At 42.5% G+C, this 15,957-nt stretch overlaps 1 protein-coding gene and 1 long non-coding RNA gene across 6 annotated transcripts in view; one reads left to right on the plus strand and one right to left on the minus strand.

The window, feature by feature from the left end:
- LOC147254433 (chloride channel protein 2-like) overlaps nt 1-15,957 on the plus strand; it is a 192,478-nt gene that overhangs the window by 171,282 nt on the left and 5,239 nt on the right. For all 5 annotated transcript variants that reach the window (XM_086216066.1, XM_086216064.1, XM_086216067.1 and 2 more), the window contains 3 exons: nt 2,792-2,830; nt 5,354-5,458; nt 12,772-12,858. In XM_086216066.1, coding sequence (XP_086072192.1) covers nt 2,792-2,830; nt 5,354-5,458; nt 12,772-12,858 — 231 coding nt within the window. The remainder of the gene's footprint in view (nt 1-2,791; nt 2,831-5,353; nt 5,459-12,771; nt 12,859-15,957) is intronic.
- LOC147254434 (uncharacterized) lies at nt 6,529-8,215 on the minus strand. The gene is made up of 3 exons (XR_015118160.1): nt 7,848-8,215; nt 7,163-7,296; nt 6,529-6,729 (listed from the first exon to the last, which is right to left on the minus strand). It is a non-coding gene; the product is annotated as an uncharacterized LOC147254434 (long non-coding RNA).

Genomic DNA, 15,957 nt, shown 5'->3' on the forward strand with positions numbered 1-15,957 from the left:
CATTTTCAGTGGCAGTTAACACATTATTTTACATCAGGATGGAAAGGCTGAGGCTCGGATGTAGAACATTCCTGATTCCGTTCTCTGAACTCTCCTGATGCCCTCACCATCAGTTGATCTGCCAGGATTTATGTGTATAGCACTTTTATACAAATACAATGCAGCACAAAGTGCTTCACACATACATCCCAGACTAAATAACACAGTAAAGACAGGAACTGAGGAAACCGTCTACAGTGAGGAAACACCAGGAGCATGAAAGAAAATACTTGAAGAATTCTTGAATGAATAAATACAAAGATTGAGTATTAAAAGGAAAAGGGGAAAAAAACTAAAAAAAAATAGTAAATGAATATTAATTGGAACATAAATTAAAGGCAGAATCTATGAGGGTAAAATTAATACAGTCAATAACATTTAAAGGAGAAAATGTATTGAAATGATTAAAAGGAGAAATTAAAAAATGATTTACGGAAACTGTCTTGAGAGCCAACTCTAAAACTGGAATAAAACAGTCTAATATGGAAAATTCTACACATAAACACTGGATGAATGTGTGTGTGTGCAAGTTGCCACTTTGCCTTGCTGTACATTCACCTTCGAACCAAGTTTATGAATGTGTTCTAAGGTAATATGAGCAGTCAGCAGCAGCCATCATTCCTTTACAAGTTCCTATACTACATGTATTGCAGCAATGAAATCTGAACACAAGTGATCAGGGGGGAACACATTAGGAGACGCATGATGGATGCAGATGTAAAAGGAGACTTGTTTCATTGTCCACTTGGGATGAGATCACCAGTTTCACATTTTAAAACCAAACATCACCTCAGTCTTAAAGCACTAAAATCTGAGATTTGGAGAAAATAACCAATGTTGTTTGTCATTCTCTTCTTACAGTGAGCTGTTCAAAAAGAGACACCCTGATGCTGTTTTTCCCTACCAAATCCTGATTGTGATATTCTGCATGGCCCAATACGAATATGTTAGTTGAGGTGTTTTTACAGAAATGTGTAAACTTAACTCATCAAATCTGCACAGCAACACTTTCCTGTCAGAGTTTGATGAATATACATTTTTAATGAATATTAACACAAGCCTTCTGAGGTTGTTTGCTCTGTTTTTGTCTCTAGTGAATGCTATCCATTATGTACCTTATATTTGCTTCCATTGGTGGCAAGCAATTCCCAGATATGCAGTGTCTTTCCAAACCTGGCCCTATTATACTGTAACTAGTAAGAGACCGTACTCTACCCCTGGGGGTAATTGAAAAATAATGATTTTGTCTCTCAGTTGCCATTTGAATCATCAGCCAATTTTGGATTTAGATAAGAGAGCAAGGTTATTCTTCTTTCCATCCAAATCACCTTTTCCTTTTATTCTTGAACTGACTCATACGAATTTGTGTGTGTGTGTGTGTGTGTGTGTGTGTGTGTGTGTGTGTGGGTGTGGGTGTGGGTGGGTGTGTGTGTGATCCAGGTGTCTTTAGTGTTCGAATATGTTTGTCTTGGATAGTTGCCACTAATTGGGTGATTGGGTCTGGATGGATATCAGGATGGGTCGCTGCAGGCGTACAGACAGGGAGAGACACTGATGCGTCAAGTCATATAGGGAGCAGCAGTACAGCTTTTCTTCAGCACTCTGGAGTCTCACTGCCTCGCACGTCTGCACCCACGCATCCTCGTGCTCATTAGGACCACAGAGTTCCGCTGATTTCACAGCTGCAGACTCAAAAAATTACTTTCTCACTTATACACATACACAGCTGCCATAGTCATGTATTTAAAAGCTGAGATTTTCTCCTCTAATTTAGCAGCTAATCTTAAAGTAGCCATTTTGCATGGACAATCCTACCCCCCCCCCTCGTTCTCTCTTGCTCCCCTTTCCACTGTAAACACACATCATCTGCCCATCTTTTGCAGTTGACTTGCTGCCTCTAAGAGCAGTGGCAGCGAGTATTAGCGACATTCAGAGTGCCATTGTGTTGTGTGACAAGCAGAGTGATCATTGAGACAGCAGAGATGAAGTGCTGGAAGTGTGCGTTTCGTCTCATCAACTCCATGCACGTCTGCCCTCTGCTTGCATAATGCTACAGTAGGGCACCTCATTCTACCACACAGCGACAGTTGCTAGGGTTACCGACAGGTTGGCCATCACAGCGATGAGGATAAATGAGCTCAGGGCTCCCATCAACCCCTGGGTCACACTCACTTTGCTTTTTCTCTCCTATGCTCCCCTGTGTTAAACCCTGAGAAAGCAAATACCTGTACTCCAGCATATATGACTAAACATTCTTTTTTTTCAGCAACACACACAGCTAAACACACTCAGCTGTGCTGTGCTTCTCTTCAAGGCTCAGGATTGCTAGTTCTACTGCAGCTTGTCAAACAACACTGGAGAAGTCGAGCTGTCAGTTATGAGCCGTGAGCTACGAGTGCGCCACAGATCCATCATTATAATGATCATCTGCTCTGACATCTCATACATCACATCCCCCTCACTCATTAAATGCACTGTAGTCGTTCATTTAGTCACTCATTCCATTTCTGTCCATCTGTCTGGAGACAGCAGCACAGTATAACACTTACGATGTTATGCACGGTTGATCGTGTGTTTTCAATGTGTCGTTCGACTCAGTAAAGATGACATGTTACTCTTTCAAAGTGTAAATAAATGGCAAGTGATGTCAGTTGCTTCTGTACCATTTGTTTACCACCCCATCACTACTTGTGTATTGCTTCTTAATGTTCTTCATGTCCCTGACTGGTCTTATTTTCCTTCATCTCTGCAGGACGATGGCGATGTGGAGGATGACATGACCATCAGAGAGGTGAGGGAGGCAACTACAGTACAGAATTTAGGTTAGCTTAGCATTACAGATTGGAACCAACACCTGTTTGTAAGTCCTTGCTCCTAAACTCTGTACCTCTTGTAACTTTGTAACTGTCTTCTTATCCTGCATGGTAAAGAGAAGTGTAACTGTAATTTTCACACACACTTCAATTTGTGAATCACCTTTCTTAGGTCACTGGTAAACAAGGTCAAGGTCACTGTGACCTCACAGAACATGTTTCTGGCCAAAATTAAGAAGTCACTTGCTGTTTTCACAAAATTTGCACAAACATACAATTCTTATACAATGAGAATTCTCATGACATTGAATGTCCAAAAACCACTTTTGTGTTTCTAATTTGAATAAGTTTGCTTGAGATATTTGCCTTTTTGAAAAAGACTAAATCCCAAAAATCGGACATGGGAAAGCCTTTTTTGAATACGCTCTGATGGAGCAAATGTTTAACTCATGACCGACCAGCTATCATCTCCTGGACTCTCTCAAACGTTTTCTTTTTTTCCTGAGAAGCAGCAGCAACAACAATTACAATCACAGCTTTTCCAACTGAAGATAATTCCTCAAGACTGGCAGACAGCTGTATAACAAAACGATGGGCCAACCTGCTGTGTTTGCGGGTCTTGTTTTTTTGTTTGGAGCTCTATGATGCAGAGGATTGAGATATCTGTTACAAATACAAACTCAACTGATGGCATAACAAGAAACAAGTGGGAGGGGTGTGGGAGGGACTGATTAATAAAAAAAAAAAGACAGGTGGTCACGCAAAAAAGGAGGGAAACACACTAAGACTGGAATTACAGCAGACCAAGTTACGAGAGGGAAGTGGTTTCAAAATAAAACTGGGATCAAAGTAAAACAGGATTCAACTGCACATGAGAGAGTAGAATTTACGCAGGCAGCTCTTAGGCAGCATCATTTCATTGCGTTTTAATCTTTACGAGATGTGCTGGCAAGACCTTAACATCAATAGCTGTATCTTTTAAAGTCAGCTATCAAATATATTGGCTATATTTGCTATCAGTCAACCTTAACTTGTGACATCACGCTCTGACAGACTTGGCTTCCTTTGAATTCCTCAATATCCACAGATGGGTCGATTACCCTGAAGTCTTATATTTTTGGATATGACATCATTCATAATTCATCCATCAACAGCACCTCTCATTTCCTTTCTGTCAGCCACACATTCCTCACACTGTCTCCCTCTATCCTCCTTTTTTTAACTCATGGTTCGCTTGTCACGCGTCGCTTCTGGATGCCTCTCCCTTCCTTGTTCCCCAGTCACCTTCCTTATTGTCCATAGTTTTAGGTGTGATATGATTTATAGAGTTATTCAGTGTTGGGCCTAGCCCAGTGATTGTCTATCAGAGGGAGGTGATTTGTCAGGAGATGCTATTGGATTATTTGATTCTCTTTCCTCCAGGGTGGCTACTGACAACACATCAAAACATTGCTTTAATTGATGCTGTTAACAGACATTCTGTCACTCCACGACTACATTTACTGTAGCATTAACTGTACAAAAGACTGGATGCAGATCCTGGGACTGAGCCTTAATCTTAAGATTTAAAACTGCATTCCTCGGACAACTAGCTGGAAGTGACTTCACTGGTTATGAAAGGAACTCCAACTGTATATTTTGAAGGAGTCCCACAATACAGAATTATCAAGCATTGTGAATGTTTGGCATCCTTGTCACTGAGTCAATGGATTTTTTTGAACTGGGTGTTGCTAACAAGTGGCTCAACATGACTTCAGAGGTTGTTGTGGACATTAACACATACAAGCAATGAACACAGAAGAAATGAAAAACTCGTGAAAAAGTCATACATCTACAGCGCATTCCGTTACTAGCCTAATGTTACCTTTGCACTTCTAACGAGTGCATTTGCACTTCAATAATTACAAAGATAAATCATGGAGATTATCTTACAAAAATATATGTAAATCTCATTGATTTTTGTTTCCCTCAGCACTTATTTTCCGCAAAAATCCAAAATCCAATGTAAAAATCTTCCTGGGTTTTAGTTGAGGGAACTCATGGCAATGCTAACTTATGGGTTGGGCTACAAAATACATTATACCTGTGGCACACTTTTGACAGCATGAAAGACGAGACATAGTTTCTGGGACTAAAGTTTGAACCTACATTCTTTCCTTTTTCTTCAACTGCTTGTTTCCAGTCTTCTAAACCAAACAACAATGTCAGTTATGATTTCTTTTACACTAAAAATAGTGATAATGCAGGGTGAGATTGTGGGTGCACAACATAACATCATCACAACATCATCAGCAACATTACAGTCCACTTTTACTATTCCGTCCCTAGTTTATAGTCAGACTGAAGAAACTATAAATGTTTGGCTGAGGTGTAAGCGAATGTCAAACTCAAGGCTCGGCCAGGAAGTTTGTAAATGCACTTCTTATTTAGTAAGCAGATCATCATGGTTTTTTTTTCTTTAAATTCTCATCACACTCCTGTCTCCTTTGTTTGTTTTTCAGATTGCAGAGTGGGAAGAGAAGCAGCTTGATGAGCAGGTCAACTTCAACAACTGCAAGATCGACCCTGCTCCGTTCCAGCTGGTGGAGCGCACATCGCTGCACAAGGTCTGATAGTATTACAGCTCTTGTTCAGTTGCTGAGTCCATCCTTGCTACAAAAGATTAACAAGGAACTCTAAATGAGATATACTTGACTTGCACCACTGAACTGTTCTGCACAACCTGTTTTGCCTTTCAACCTGCACAACTTTTGTGGTGGTGTTCCATGTGAATAAGGACAAATCAATTACCCTTGTTTGTAAGACATAAAATGGCAAAGTTTGACAGAAAAAAGAAAAATTATCTACTATATCATGTACTGTCCCCTTATGTAGTCCATCTGTTACGCAGCAGCTTAGTGCTCCCTGAAAAGTTTAACATTTCCCTTGATTTTGTTCCGACTTTTATATCAACACTGCTGATCCAGCTGATGCTCCTGCTTCGTGTACACATGCCGACATTGCACGCACACTCATGCCAAGTTTCTCCCACTAGGTAAAGTAGAAAGAGAAATTGTCAAGAGAGGGACTTTCACTTCTTTAGAGCTTGTGTTGACTTTGTACGGGAGCACAGACATTAACGCTGAAAGAGACAAACACACACACAAACAAACTTAAGTGTTTAATCATCTTCCTACCAAACACCACACGTAGTGTCTGTGGCTTGCCAGCAACTATGGCAGTGTGTAATGTCCTCTTTTCAAATACTGCCTTTTCTCTCTCTCCCTCCCTCTCTCTCTCTCTCCCTCTCTCTCCCTCCCTCTCTCTCTCTCTCTCTCTCTCACTCTCTTGTTGTCTTGGCGCTGTATGAATACCTTTCAAACATATAAGAGAGAGATCCTGCACCAATCCATCTCTCTCGCCTTCCTCCGCTGCACACAGCCAAAAGCCAATACCACGCACAATCTCCTTCAGCATATTAAACGCCACCCTATGTCACTGCTGATGCTGTATGCAGGCATATGCGTGCGTGTGTGTGTGTGTGTGTGTGTGTGTGTGTGTGTGTGTGTGAGAGAGAGAGAGAGAGAGAGAGAGAGAGAGAGAGAGAGAGAGACACTGCAGTTCTCCCAACAGCTTGAGTTCCTCTCCTTGTCACACGCTCTGGATCCGGTCACCAGTTGTCTCATGCTGTTTAGTCTTCTTGTTGTTTTCTGTTGGTCTACAGACTGCATCATAGAATATTTGCATAACACTGCAGTTCCTCGGTCAGAGAAACCTGGCTCTGTGGCTCATGGCCACTGCCAGACGTTTGTTAAGTTGAGTTAGTGGCCCAGACTGAGAGCAGCTTGTTCTATATCAGTTCGCACCTTTTCATCACAGCACATAAATCCTGAAGCTGCTGTTGTGGTAGAGCAGAAGAAAAACACTTGAGGTCAAAGTGACTGACAGGCTGAGTTGCAGTTGATATGGAGGAGAAGAGGTGAAGTTTAAGACCTCAACCCATTAATTTCCGAAATGATTTTATTTAATGAAATTATAAATCAATGATATAGCTATTTGAAGGAGCTACATTTCATATAAGGTCAATTAGATTTTTTGTCAAATGGTGGGGTTACCAGTAGTAGATGCTCCTCATGGGGCCAACTATGGCTTTGAATTGTTGATAAATTGGCACCTGTTGATGGCATTGTTCTCTCGAGGACCATGCATCACAGAGTGCATTCAGATTCAGTGCTGGTAGTTTAACAGGTTTTAAAAACAGTTTAATTAATTTGGTTTCCACTATTTTTAATCAGGGTTGGGATTTTTTGTTGTTGTTGTTTTTTGCTTACTTGCTGGAGTTTAAAATAAAACAGCCGTTTCATTCGTTGAACAAGATAAGGCATCTATATTCCACAGTGATCAGACTCTCGGATACAGACGTGAGTGCCCTTGGTTCCATGTCCTCCTGCTTCCACATGAGAACCTGACAGAACGACATACAGGGTTGATTATGACTACAACAGTAACATTTGCTGAATCAATAAACCCACACATACTTCTATATGATTTTATTAATCACAGCAGAGCAGGTGGGACACTGACGCTAACAAACATAGCTTCTTGGAGCTCATATATCAAAATAAGCCAGTGCGACTTTCCGTATGCTCTCTACAGGTGGGCAGTATGTCGTGGCATACAGAAGGCTTCAAATAAAGAAATCTTCACAGCCACTGAGCACATCATGAATTTCTGACATAGCATATTTGCTTGTGTGAAAAGGTTTAGGCCGGCTATTAAGCTGTTTGTGCATGTTCCTGTCCTCAAGATATAGTTTAGTCACCATGCTCTCATCTTGCTACCTCATAAAAGAGACAGCAGATCCAAATGGAAGAATTTGACTTGAAGGAGATAGGAATGTCTGGCTGTTGACACTGATATTGAGGCAGGAATTCGAGCTATGGACATAATGAGCTGCAACTGCAGAGGACGGCCTTCGTATTTTCAGTCCTTCAGCTGAAAAAGCAAATAGTGAACCTGTTGATGCGGATGCTGGTAGCGGTGGATCTGATGAGGAGAGGGAGCAAGATGAGGAGTCTTTAAATATATAAAGACAAATGTATCTATAAAAAAAAATCAGATGACATTTCAAATAAGTACAAGTGCAAAGAATAATCCCTGTTGCATTTAACACAAAGAGCAGCCTAGTCATCATTTTAAGGCATTGTAGATAGATGGGCCTTGTCATGCAAACATGATAACAACAGGCATGCTAAGAATAAGAACTTCCCAATCCTCGTCTGTAAGGGACTCCTACTTGAATATTTGAGCTTTATGAGGACATTTTAGCCATGCATTTAAAAGAAACCAAGCTGTAACTAAGATATACTCCTCTCTTAAGAACAGTTCACTGAAGGGCAAAAGTCTTTGTTGAAAGCTGCCAATATCTGGAAGCCAAAAGGGGTGATAAAGAAATTAAAGGTCCATTACAAAAACAATAAGATTCTCATTGGTCCTGCGTATCAGGAGAAAGCTCACATACAGGCAAAGGATAGCAGAGCTTTCATTCATATTCATTATTTCTACCAATCAACTATAAGAAATGAGCCATGTAAGCTCCAGGATAGGTGGAGGACAGCAGCTTAAGATCACTACGAAGCACCAAGGGCCCAGTTCTGTCATGTTGTCAGGGAAGTTGCAAGACATGCAGAAGGTAAAACAGTAAAACAGCCAAAGACTCCAAGCTCAGACATGAAGCAGCTTCATCACCATAGCAACTTCAAAGTCAGCCACTCCTCCAGATTTCTCCAAGCCCAACAGTTCTCCAGTCTTGAACATATTTCAGTGCAAATCATGGATTAGAAACATACATGGATTTTGGAATGAGTAAGTCATGCTGACAAGATTTAATCAAGGCAAAGGCATGAGTAGTGGCTGTGTCTTCAGTAGACATATTAGTAGGAAGTGTCAGAAAAGAATAACATGCAAGTGTTCCTTCACATGTCAGGAAAATCCAGGAGAGACAGAGAAAGCCTCTTGGAGTCAGTTGCCTACACAGGAACTGGTAACCATCAATCTGTCCCACTTTCTGTCATTCCTCTTTGAATAAAAGCATTTAACTTGTATCTGTTAATCGAGACTCATACATTTCTAAATCAAGGGAGCTCTATTGGTCATCAGAAAATATTTGGAGCACAGGCCTTAAGGTGAACAGTCTTGATGGAAAAACTAGGATGAAAAATCTAGTCATGAAGGAGCATGTAGTACAAAATGGCCTAAAACAGTCCATATGCCATGCTACTCATTGGAATTAATGTTCCCAAACTTAGTACTCAATGTCAGCGGTATGAAAGATTACAGGCCAGTGGCTTCCATAATGAAAATGTTCTCGTAGTTGGTCTCTAAACATCTGTCAGTTTGATTACACTGCAAACAGATCGGTGGTGTGGTTCCCCTATGCCTTCACTCCATTCCACATCACCTTGAAGGCCCTGACACCTATGCCAATGTCTTGTTGGTGAGTGTATTAACACAATTCGTCTTCTTCATCTTAGACCTTTACACCAACAGGACACAAACTATTAGAATAAAAGATTATCAGTTCAAACCAAGAACTTTGAATGCAGGAGCTCCCCAAAGTCTGGTGTTATCACTATTCCTCTACTCAGCAGCTCTGTATCTAATTCATATTCCATATTCAAACAGGTGGCAATTACAGTCCTATGATGGAGAACACTGGAGTGAGGAATGTAGAACCACTAAATCAAGAGAAAGGGAGATTTATTCATCCCAAAACTTCTTTAGCACTTCTCTTATTTCAAGTTCTTACACAGGAACACCAACATGTCCACTTTGCTAGGTTTCAAACAGGAGCGCTGACATGTAACCACATTCCCTGACGCGCTGAAGAGCCTCTCGGAGGGCGAACGAGGGGCTGCAGAGTCACGTTCACTAAACTCACAGAAATGGACGGTGGTTCAATCCTTTGACGTCATGTGGACTCTGTGTTGTTGGCTGTTTGCCGTCTTGGCTGTCTTTGAACTGTTTGTGCAGTTCTTTGTGGTGGTGTTTCAGGTGTTGATGAAGATTGGTCGTGTTTCCCCTCGTAGTTGCCACGACCGCCCCACATGTTTTACACCGTACCTGAGCTTGTACGACGTCGTCTCGTTTGAACCCAAAATAGCTCCAAATGAGTGAGGAGCTATTTTTTTCGCCACCAGGTCCACCTCATTTTCCTCGCACTCGCTAGTTTTCTCTGCGTCCTCGTCTTCAGCCGTCATCCACGTAACGCGCCTACCCTCTGCTCCACTAGCTTGCTAATGTCAGCTATCACCACACACGTATGTAGCTGACACCACACCACCAATTAATGTCATGGGCCGAACACGCGGCTAATTTAACAACGTCGCATGTGATTGGTTTATTTTCGCAGCATGTGAAAATGACCTCATCGTGGACACATGACTTTTGCGATGTGTTAATCGCACATTTTGATATTGCGATGACAATTCAAATTTGATTAATCGCCCAGCCCTAGTTTACAGTGTATTCTGTTCACAGCCATGTCATTTTCAAGTTGTGCATGTTAGACACTCAGAAAAATCTGAAAAAAATTGTAGGGACATAATCTATTAACCTTCTTCTTTTGTGCACAAAGTTACACAATTTGAGGACAAATAGTTGCAACTGGCCTAGCTCTTATTCGTTAAAAGCCTCTCATCACTCAGTTGGCCATGTTGATGATTAGTTTAATGCAAAATGCTGTTTGCAGTGCTTTTAATCAGTCAACTGCAATTTAAATAGATGTGAATGAGTTGCGTTGGAGGAGAGCTGACTCGGTCTCCAGAGAAGCTACGATATCGTCCTGTGGGGGAACTCTTTGGCAGATTACATGATGTCTGGCCCTGGCCTAAAAACACTTAACAGTCTTTTCTTTGGCGCTGCCTCCATTTACTTGGCACAGTGGGATTCATTTCAAATGTCCCTAACGTCTATTATGCTGCACAGAAACTCCCATTAAACACTAGAAAGGTCTTGAGTGAAAATTCCAGCCTTTCTGATCTGCCTCTAAAGTTTTTTTTTGACCTCCTTCTCTTTTTGCTTTTAGCTGAGTGCACTTAGTGCATACTCCACATGTTTTGTCTAGTAGTGGGGTTAAGATTCAGAGAAACTTAATTGTACCCATGGGGGAATTGAGTCATGGCATCAGCTAATACAGTACTAATAGGACAGAGTCAAGAGAGCGCAAAACAGGGTCATAGAAACATATTAAACAACAAAAAAGTTAAAAGGCACCATAGGGATGTAAGAATAAAAACATGGATGTCTGCCCAACCGGTCAAAGCAGAAGGCCGTCCCCATTGAGCCTGGATCTGCTCGACGTTCCTGCCTGTTAAAAGGAAGGTTTTCATCGCTGCTGTTGCAGGATGTGCTTGCTGATGGAGAATTGTTGGGTGTAGCTTCACTTAAAGAGTGTGGTACTGGACCTGCTCTAATTGTGAAGGGTCATGAGATAACTTTTGTTGTGATTTGGTGCTACACAAGTAAAATGACTTGACTTGACTTGACACCAACAACCCATAATTCCAAATCTGCACTTGTTTTTTTCTGTAGAGATGAGGCATGTGCTGAGCACCGTGCTTTTTTTTTTGTGAGACAAACAAATGTATTTCACAAACTACATTGAAATTACAGCTAACAACGTAAATTATAGAAAAACAGCTGGACACCGACTTAGAAAGTTTGAAGGAAATTTAGTTGTGCCAAATGAGGAAACAATTGGAGGACAGATGTGTCTACAGCTGTTCCGAGACCCAAATAACTGGCTTAAAACCAAATCTTCTGCCATCTTTAATTGAGGCAGCTGTAATCGGTGACTTACATGTGTAACAAATACAAGTTACATATGTTTTTAATCCGAATCAAAAGGTTTAAATGCATGTGGAGTGAGAGCCATGAGTCATAAGGAAGTATGGGAGCAAATTAAGTGTCTTTATTTAACTGAATTAGCTTCATCACTGCATTTATAAATGAGTAATTACATTAATACTGAGCCTGCGTCCCACCGCACTCAAGAGACGGCTGTCCCAGATCAATGTGAGGTCACCGCTGTTGGAGGTGCCAGTGTGTACACATCATCGATCAACACGATCACAGTGATACATTGCGACTTAATAGTTTCACTTTCTGTTATTCTGGAAACTTCAAATGTCTGCAGAATAAAATGAAATTCCCAAGTGAGGATGAGTTTATTTATTTATTATTATTATTATTTATTTCATCACTTGGTTTCCATAGCAAGAAGGAAAATTCAAATTTTACAATAACTTGCTTTTTCTCTGTATCTGGAGAAAATGTAGATTTTTCTAAACAATCAGATACAGTAAGCTGCACAGTGACATTGAGCTCTGCGCGGCGGTAAAACTGAGGGAGCAACCTTCGGTGCTGTATTTTTCTTTTTTATTATTTTCAATTGGATCACCGGGCTGACACCCTGTCCACACACACCAGCCGCATGATGAGGTGTTTCGATGCGTCTGCATTTTTTTTCTCGTCGCAAAAATGGTTCACCTTAATGTAAAACGGCGGATTCATCAATATCGCTTTTCACCCATGCCATCCTATCACCATTGAGCACGAAGACCAGCGGTCATATGGGCAAGTGCTGAGCAACAACAGGAGATCTTCCACTAGACAATAGACATCCCTCATAACAATCTTTTCTCCGAGTCATGTAGCTGTGTTGCTGTAAGCTTTTCAACCTGCTGTCTATTTTTTTTTTCATTTTGCTTTATAATTTTTCAGTCCTGGTTGCAAGTACTGTAGATATCGAAAGGATTCATTGTGAGTGAGGTTGTCAGTGTTGAAGAATCAGGGGAACATTTGCAGATGTCACCTGACTGAATCTGGGATGTCATTAGAGCATTCATAGATGTTTTCAACTGCTTCTGCTTGTCTCCAGACCCACACCATCTTCTCCCTGCTGGGCCTCGACCATGCCTATGTCACCAGTATCGGACGCCTCATCGGGGTGGTTTCACTCAAAGAGGTATGAGCAATGGTGTCGATTCTTTTTGTGTATGTGTGTGTGCTCATTTTTTCGAGATGTTTAAGATTTTCACATCATCATTATTGTGCTTCATTTAATCGAATGTTTTGTGGTCTTCTGAAATGTTTGATCACAATTCATTGTTTGCTCATGTCTTCCACACCTGGCCTCGTGCCAAACGTCGTGACAGTCGTCATGTGCTGCTTTCATAACTGTAAAAATCACACGCACAGACCTTACAGTCAACATGAAAGAGTCGTCCTACCTCGGCCTTTTATGTGAATGACAGACAAAAGACTGCTTAATATTGCTGTCTCTCTATTGTCTCTCTGTCTATTATCCATCCCCCTCTCTTTGCGTCTCTTTCCATCTCTCCTGCCTCGTTAATAACTGCAAACCCATCGCTCTTTGTGAAACGCCCAGGAAGTGGGGAGAGGATTGTTGCTAAGTGCAGTGCTACGTTCCTATCCTGACATTTAGGCTTTTTTGTTCTGCGTTCCAGCAGCAGACAAAAGCCCAGCCGAAGCAGATAAAACCCAGCCTCTCTCAGTCAGCCTCTCTGTCTCACGCGCACACACACACACACACACACACACACACACAAACACACACACGCACACACACACATGCATACCCCATTACATCACAGTCTCTCTGGTCCATATGAAAGAACTGTGGGCCTGATTGTGGTGCATAATTTCCATCCTACTGAACAATTGTTGTCAGTGCTTCAGCCAGATCTGTAGAAAATCGTGATGACAGACTTGGCCAAACATAAAGTTCCATGATACGCTCAGAGTGCAGAGACAGAAGGGCGCCAAGGTAGAGCAGGGGTCAACTACGTTGCCTACCAACAAAAGTGTCACTGGTTTCACTCCCCATGTTGCCTCCAGCTTGATTTGGCGTCCATAAGAACGTGGCCAGGTTGGCAGTTAGGAGGCTGGATGAGGGGTACGTGTCCTGGTCGCTGCACCAGCGCCTCCTTTGGATGGTTGGGGTACCTGCTCAGGGGAGACAGTGAAGCTCTTCACTGTCTGGTAAAAAGATGTGGTTAAACACTGTGATAGTCCTCAGTGCTCCCCAGAGCAACAGAGAGGGCAGACCAACAACCAGAACAACTCTGAAATAGGGTGAAATTCTGACGTAAGGGCGCAATGTATCATTTCGGAGAAAAGGGGAGCAAAAAGCAGGTTTTTTTTATTTTAATTGTATTCCGCGGCCACGTATTTTAACAATCTATTATGATGCCTACCAATGCGAGGGTCGCTGGGTCTGTTCCTTGTGTCGCCGCCCAGCCTGGTTGGGGAAAAGTACAGACACAAACAAAACAGGGTCTTCGCCTGAAGTACCTTCAGGCTCAGGCCCTAATTAAGCATATTAGTATGTGGGAATTCGGATGAGGAAATGTATCCTTCTCGTTGCAGTAGAGCCTCCCCTGATCCTTTAGGAAACCTGTTCAAGGGGGTAATGTGAAGAGTTGTGCCCGACAACTCCACATAATGCTCTATAGTGACAAAGGACAGCTTAGAAAAAGGGTGAAATTGACAACTGTGGAGGAAAAAGGGAAGAGAGTTTGGAGACACATAAAATCAGATAAGCATTCACCTTTTTATACATCAAAATGTACCGATAATAAAAGCTGCAAGCAGCGTTGTTAGGGCCTGAGCCCCCGCGCGGCCTGTGGCCGCGTCGTTGACGTCAGCCTGCATCCAACGGTGTCTTGGTCAAGTTTGTAGGCCTTGTAGTTTAGGAGATAGAGGCCTGAGTCTGATCAGAGAGCGAGAGCAGAGCTGAGAGCTGGCCCTTGAAGAACCCCTCCCCCACTGCTCTGTCTCTGATCTGTGCTAGAGTGAGAGCAGAGTTGAGAGCTGGCCTTTTCAGAACCCCTCCCCCACTGCTCTGTCTTTGATCTGTGCTAGAGTTGAGAGCAGAGCTGAGAGCTGGCCCTTTAAGAACCCCTCCCCCACTGCTCTGTCTTTGATCTGTGCTAGAGTGGAGAGCAGAGTTGAGAGCTGGCCCTTTAAGAACCCCTCCCCCACTGCTCTGTCTTTGATCTGTGCTAGAGTTGAGAGCAGAGCTGAGCTGAGAGCTGGCCCTTTAAGAACCCCTCCCCACTGCTCTGTCTTTGATCTGTGCTAGAGTGAGAGCAGAGTTGAGAGCTGGCCCTTTAAGAACCCCTCCCCCACTGCTCTGTCTTTGATCTGTGCTAGAGTGAGAGCAGAGCTGAGAGCTGGCCCTTTAAGAACCCCTCCCCCACTGCTCTGTCTTTGATCTGTGCTAGAGTGAGAGCAGAGCTGAGAGCTGGCCCTTTAAGAACCCCTCCCCCACTGCTCTGTCTTTGATCTGTGCTAGAGTGGAGAGCAGAGTTGAGAGCTGGCCCTTTAAGAACCCCTCCCCCACTGCTCTGTCTTTGATCTGTGCTAGAGTGAGAGCAGAGCTGAGAGCTGGCCCTTTAAGAACCCCTCCCCCACTGCTCTGTCTTTGATCTGTGCTAGAGTGAGAGCAGAGTTGAGAGCTGGCCCTTTAAGAACCCCTCCCCCACTGCTCTGTCTCTGATCTGTGCTAGAGTGAGAGCAGAGGAGGATCAACAGAATTGTAGTGTGGAAAAGTCGGCATACGTTGGTCAAAAGTGACACGTAATATCATATTTTTGTAGGGATTTTTGTCAGGAATCCAGTGGTGTGTTTTTTAAAGTTGCGGGATGTATAGTGTAGGCGTGAGAAGCGTTTGTTTGAGAGTATGTACCCTGAGAGGACACGGTCTCCCCATTGACTTCCATTGTAAGCGTAAAATGTGTCTCCCCCACTTTGAGGGCTTGTAAAATGGACACCGAGTGAGATATTACAAAGTTTTAAAGATTTTTGAAGAGCAGAGTTGTGTGATGAATGTGTGGAAGTTTGGCAGCGATACCATTAATGCCCGAGGAGGAGATAGATTTTGTTGGGGGAGTAAAAAAAGTCCTCATTTTAACAGTTTTGTCCAATTTGTGGACATTCTGTTGTAGATAGGTGAGGGGTCAGAGTGTAGCAATTTTGCATCTTCATGAGACGAGTCCAGCGGTGTTGGTCCCATGTTTGTGGGACATTCATGGGAGGAGTT

This window comes from Aulostomus chinensis, chromosome 10 (assembly GCF_037954235.1).
Source record: "Aulostomus chinensis isolate RoL2024-O1b breed Wild chromosome 10, RoL_Achi_v1.0, whole genome shotgun sequence".
NCBI classification, from domain to species: domain Eukaryota; kingdom Metazoa; phylum Chordata; class Actinopteri; order Syngnathiformes; family Aulostomidae; genus Aulostomus; species Aulostomus chinensis.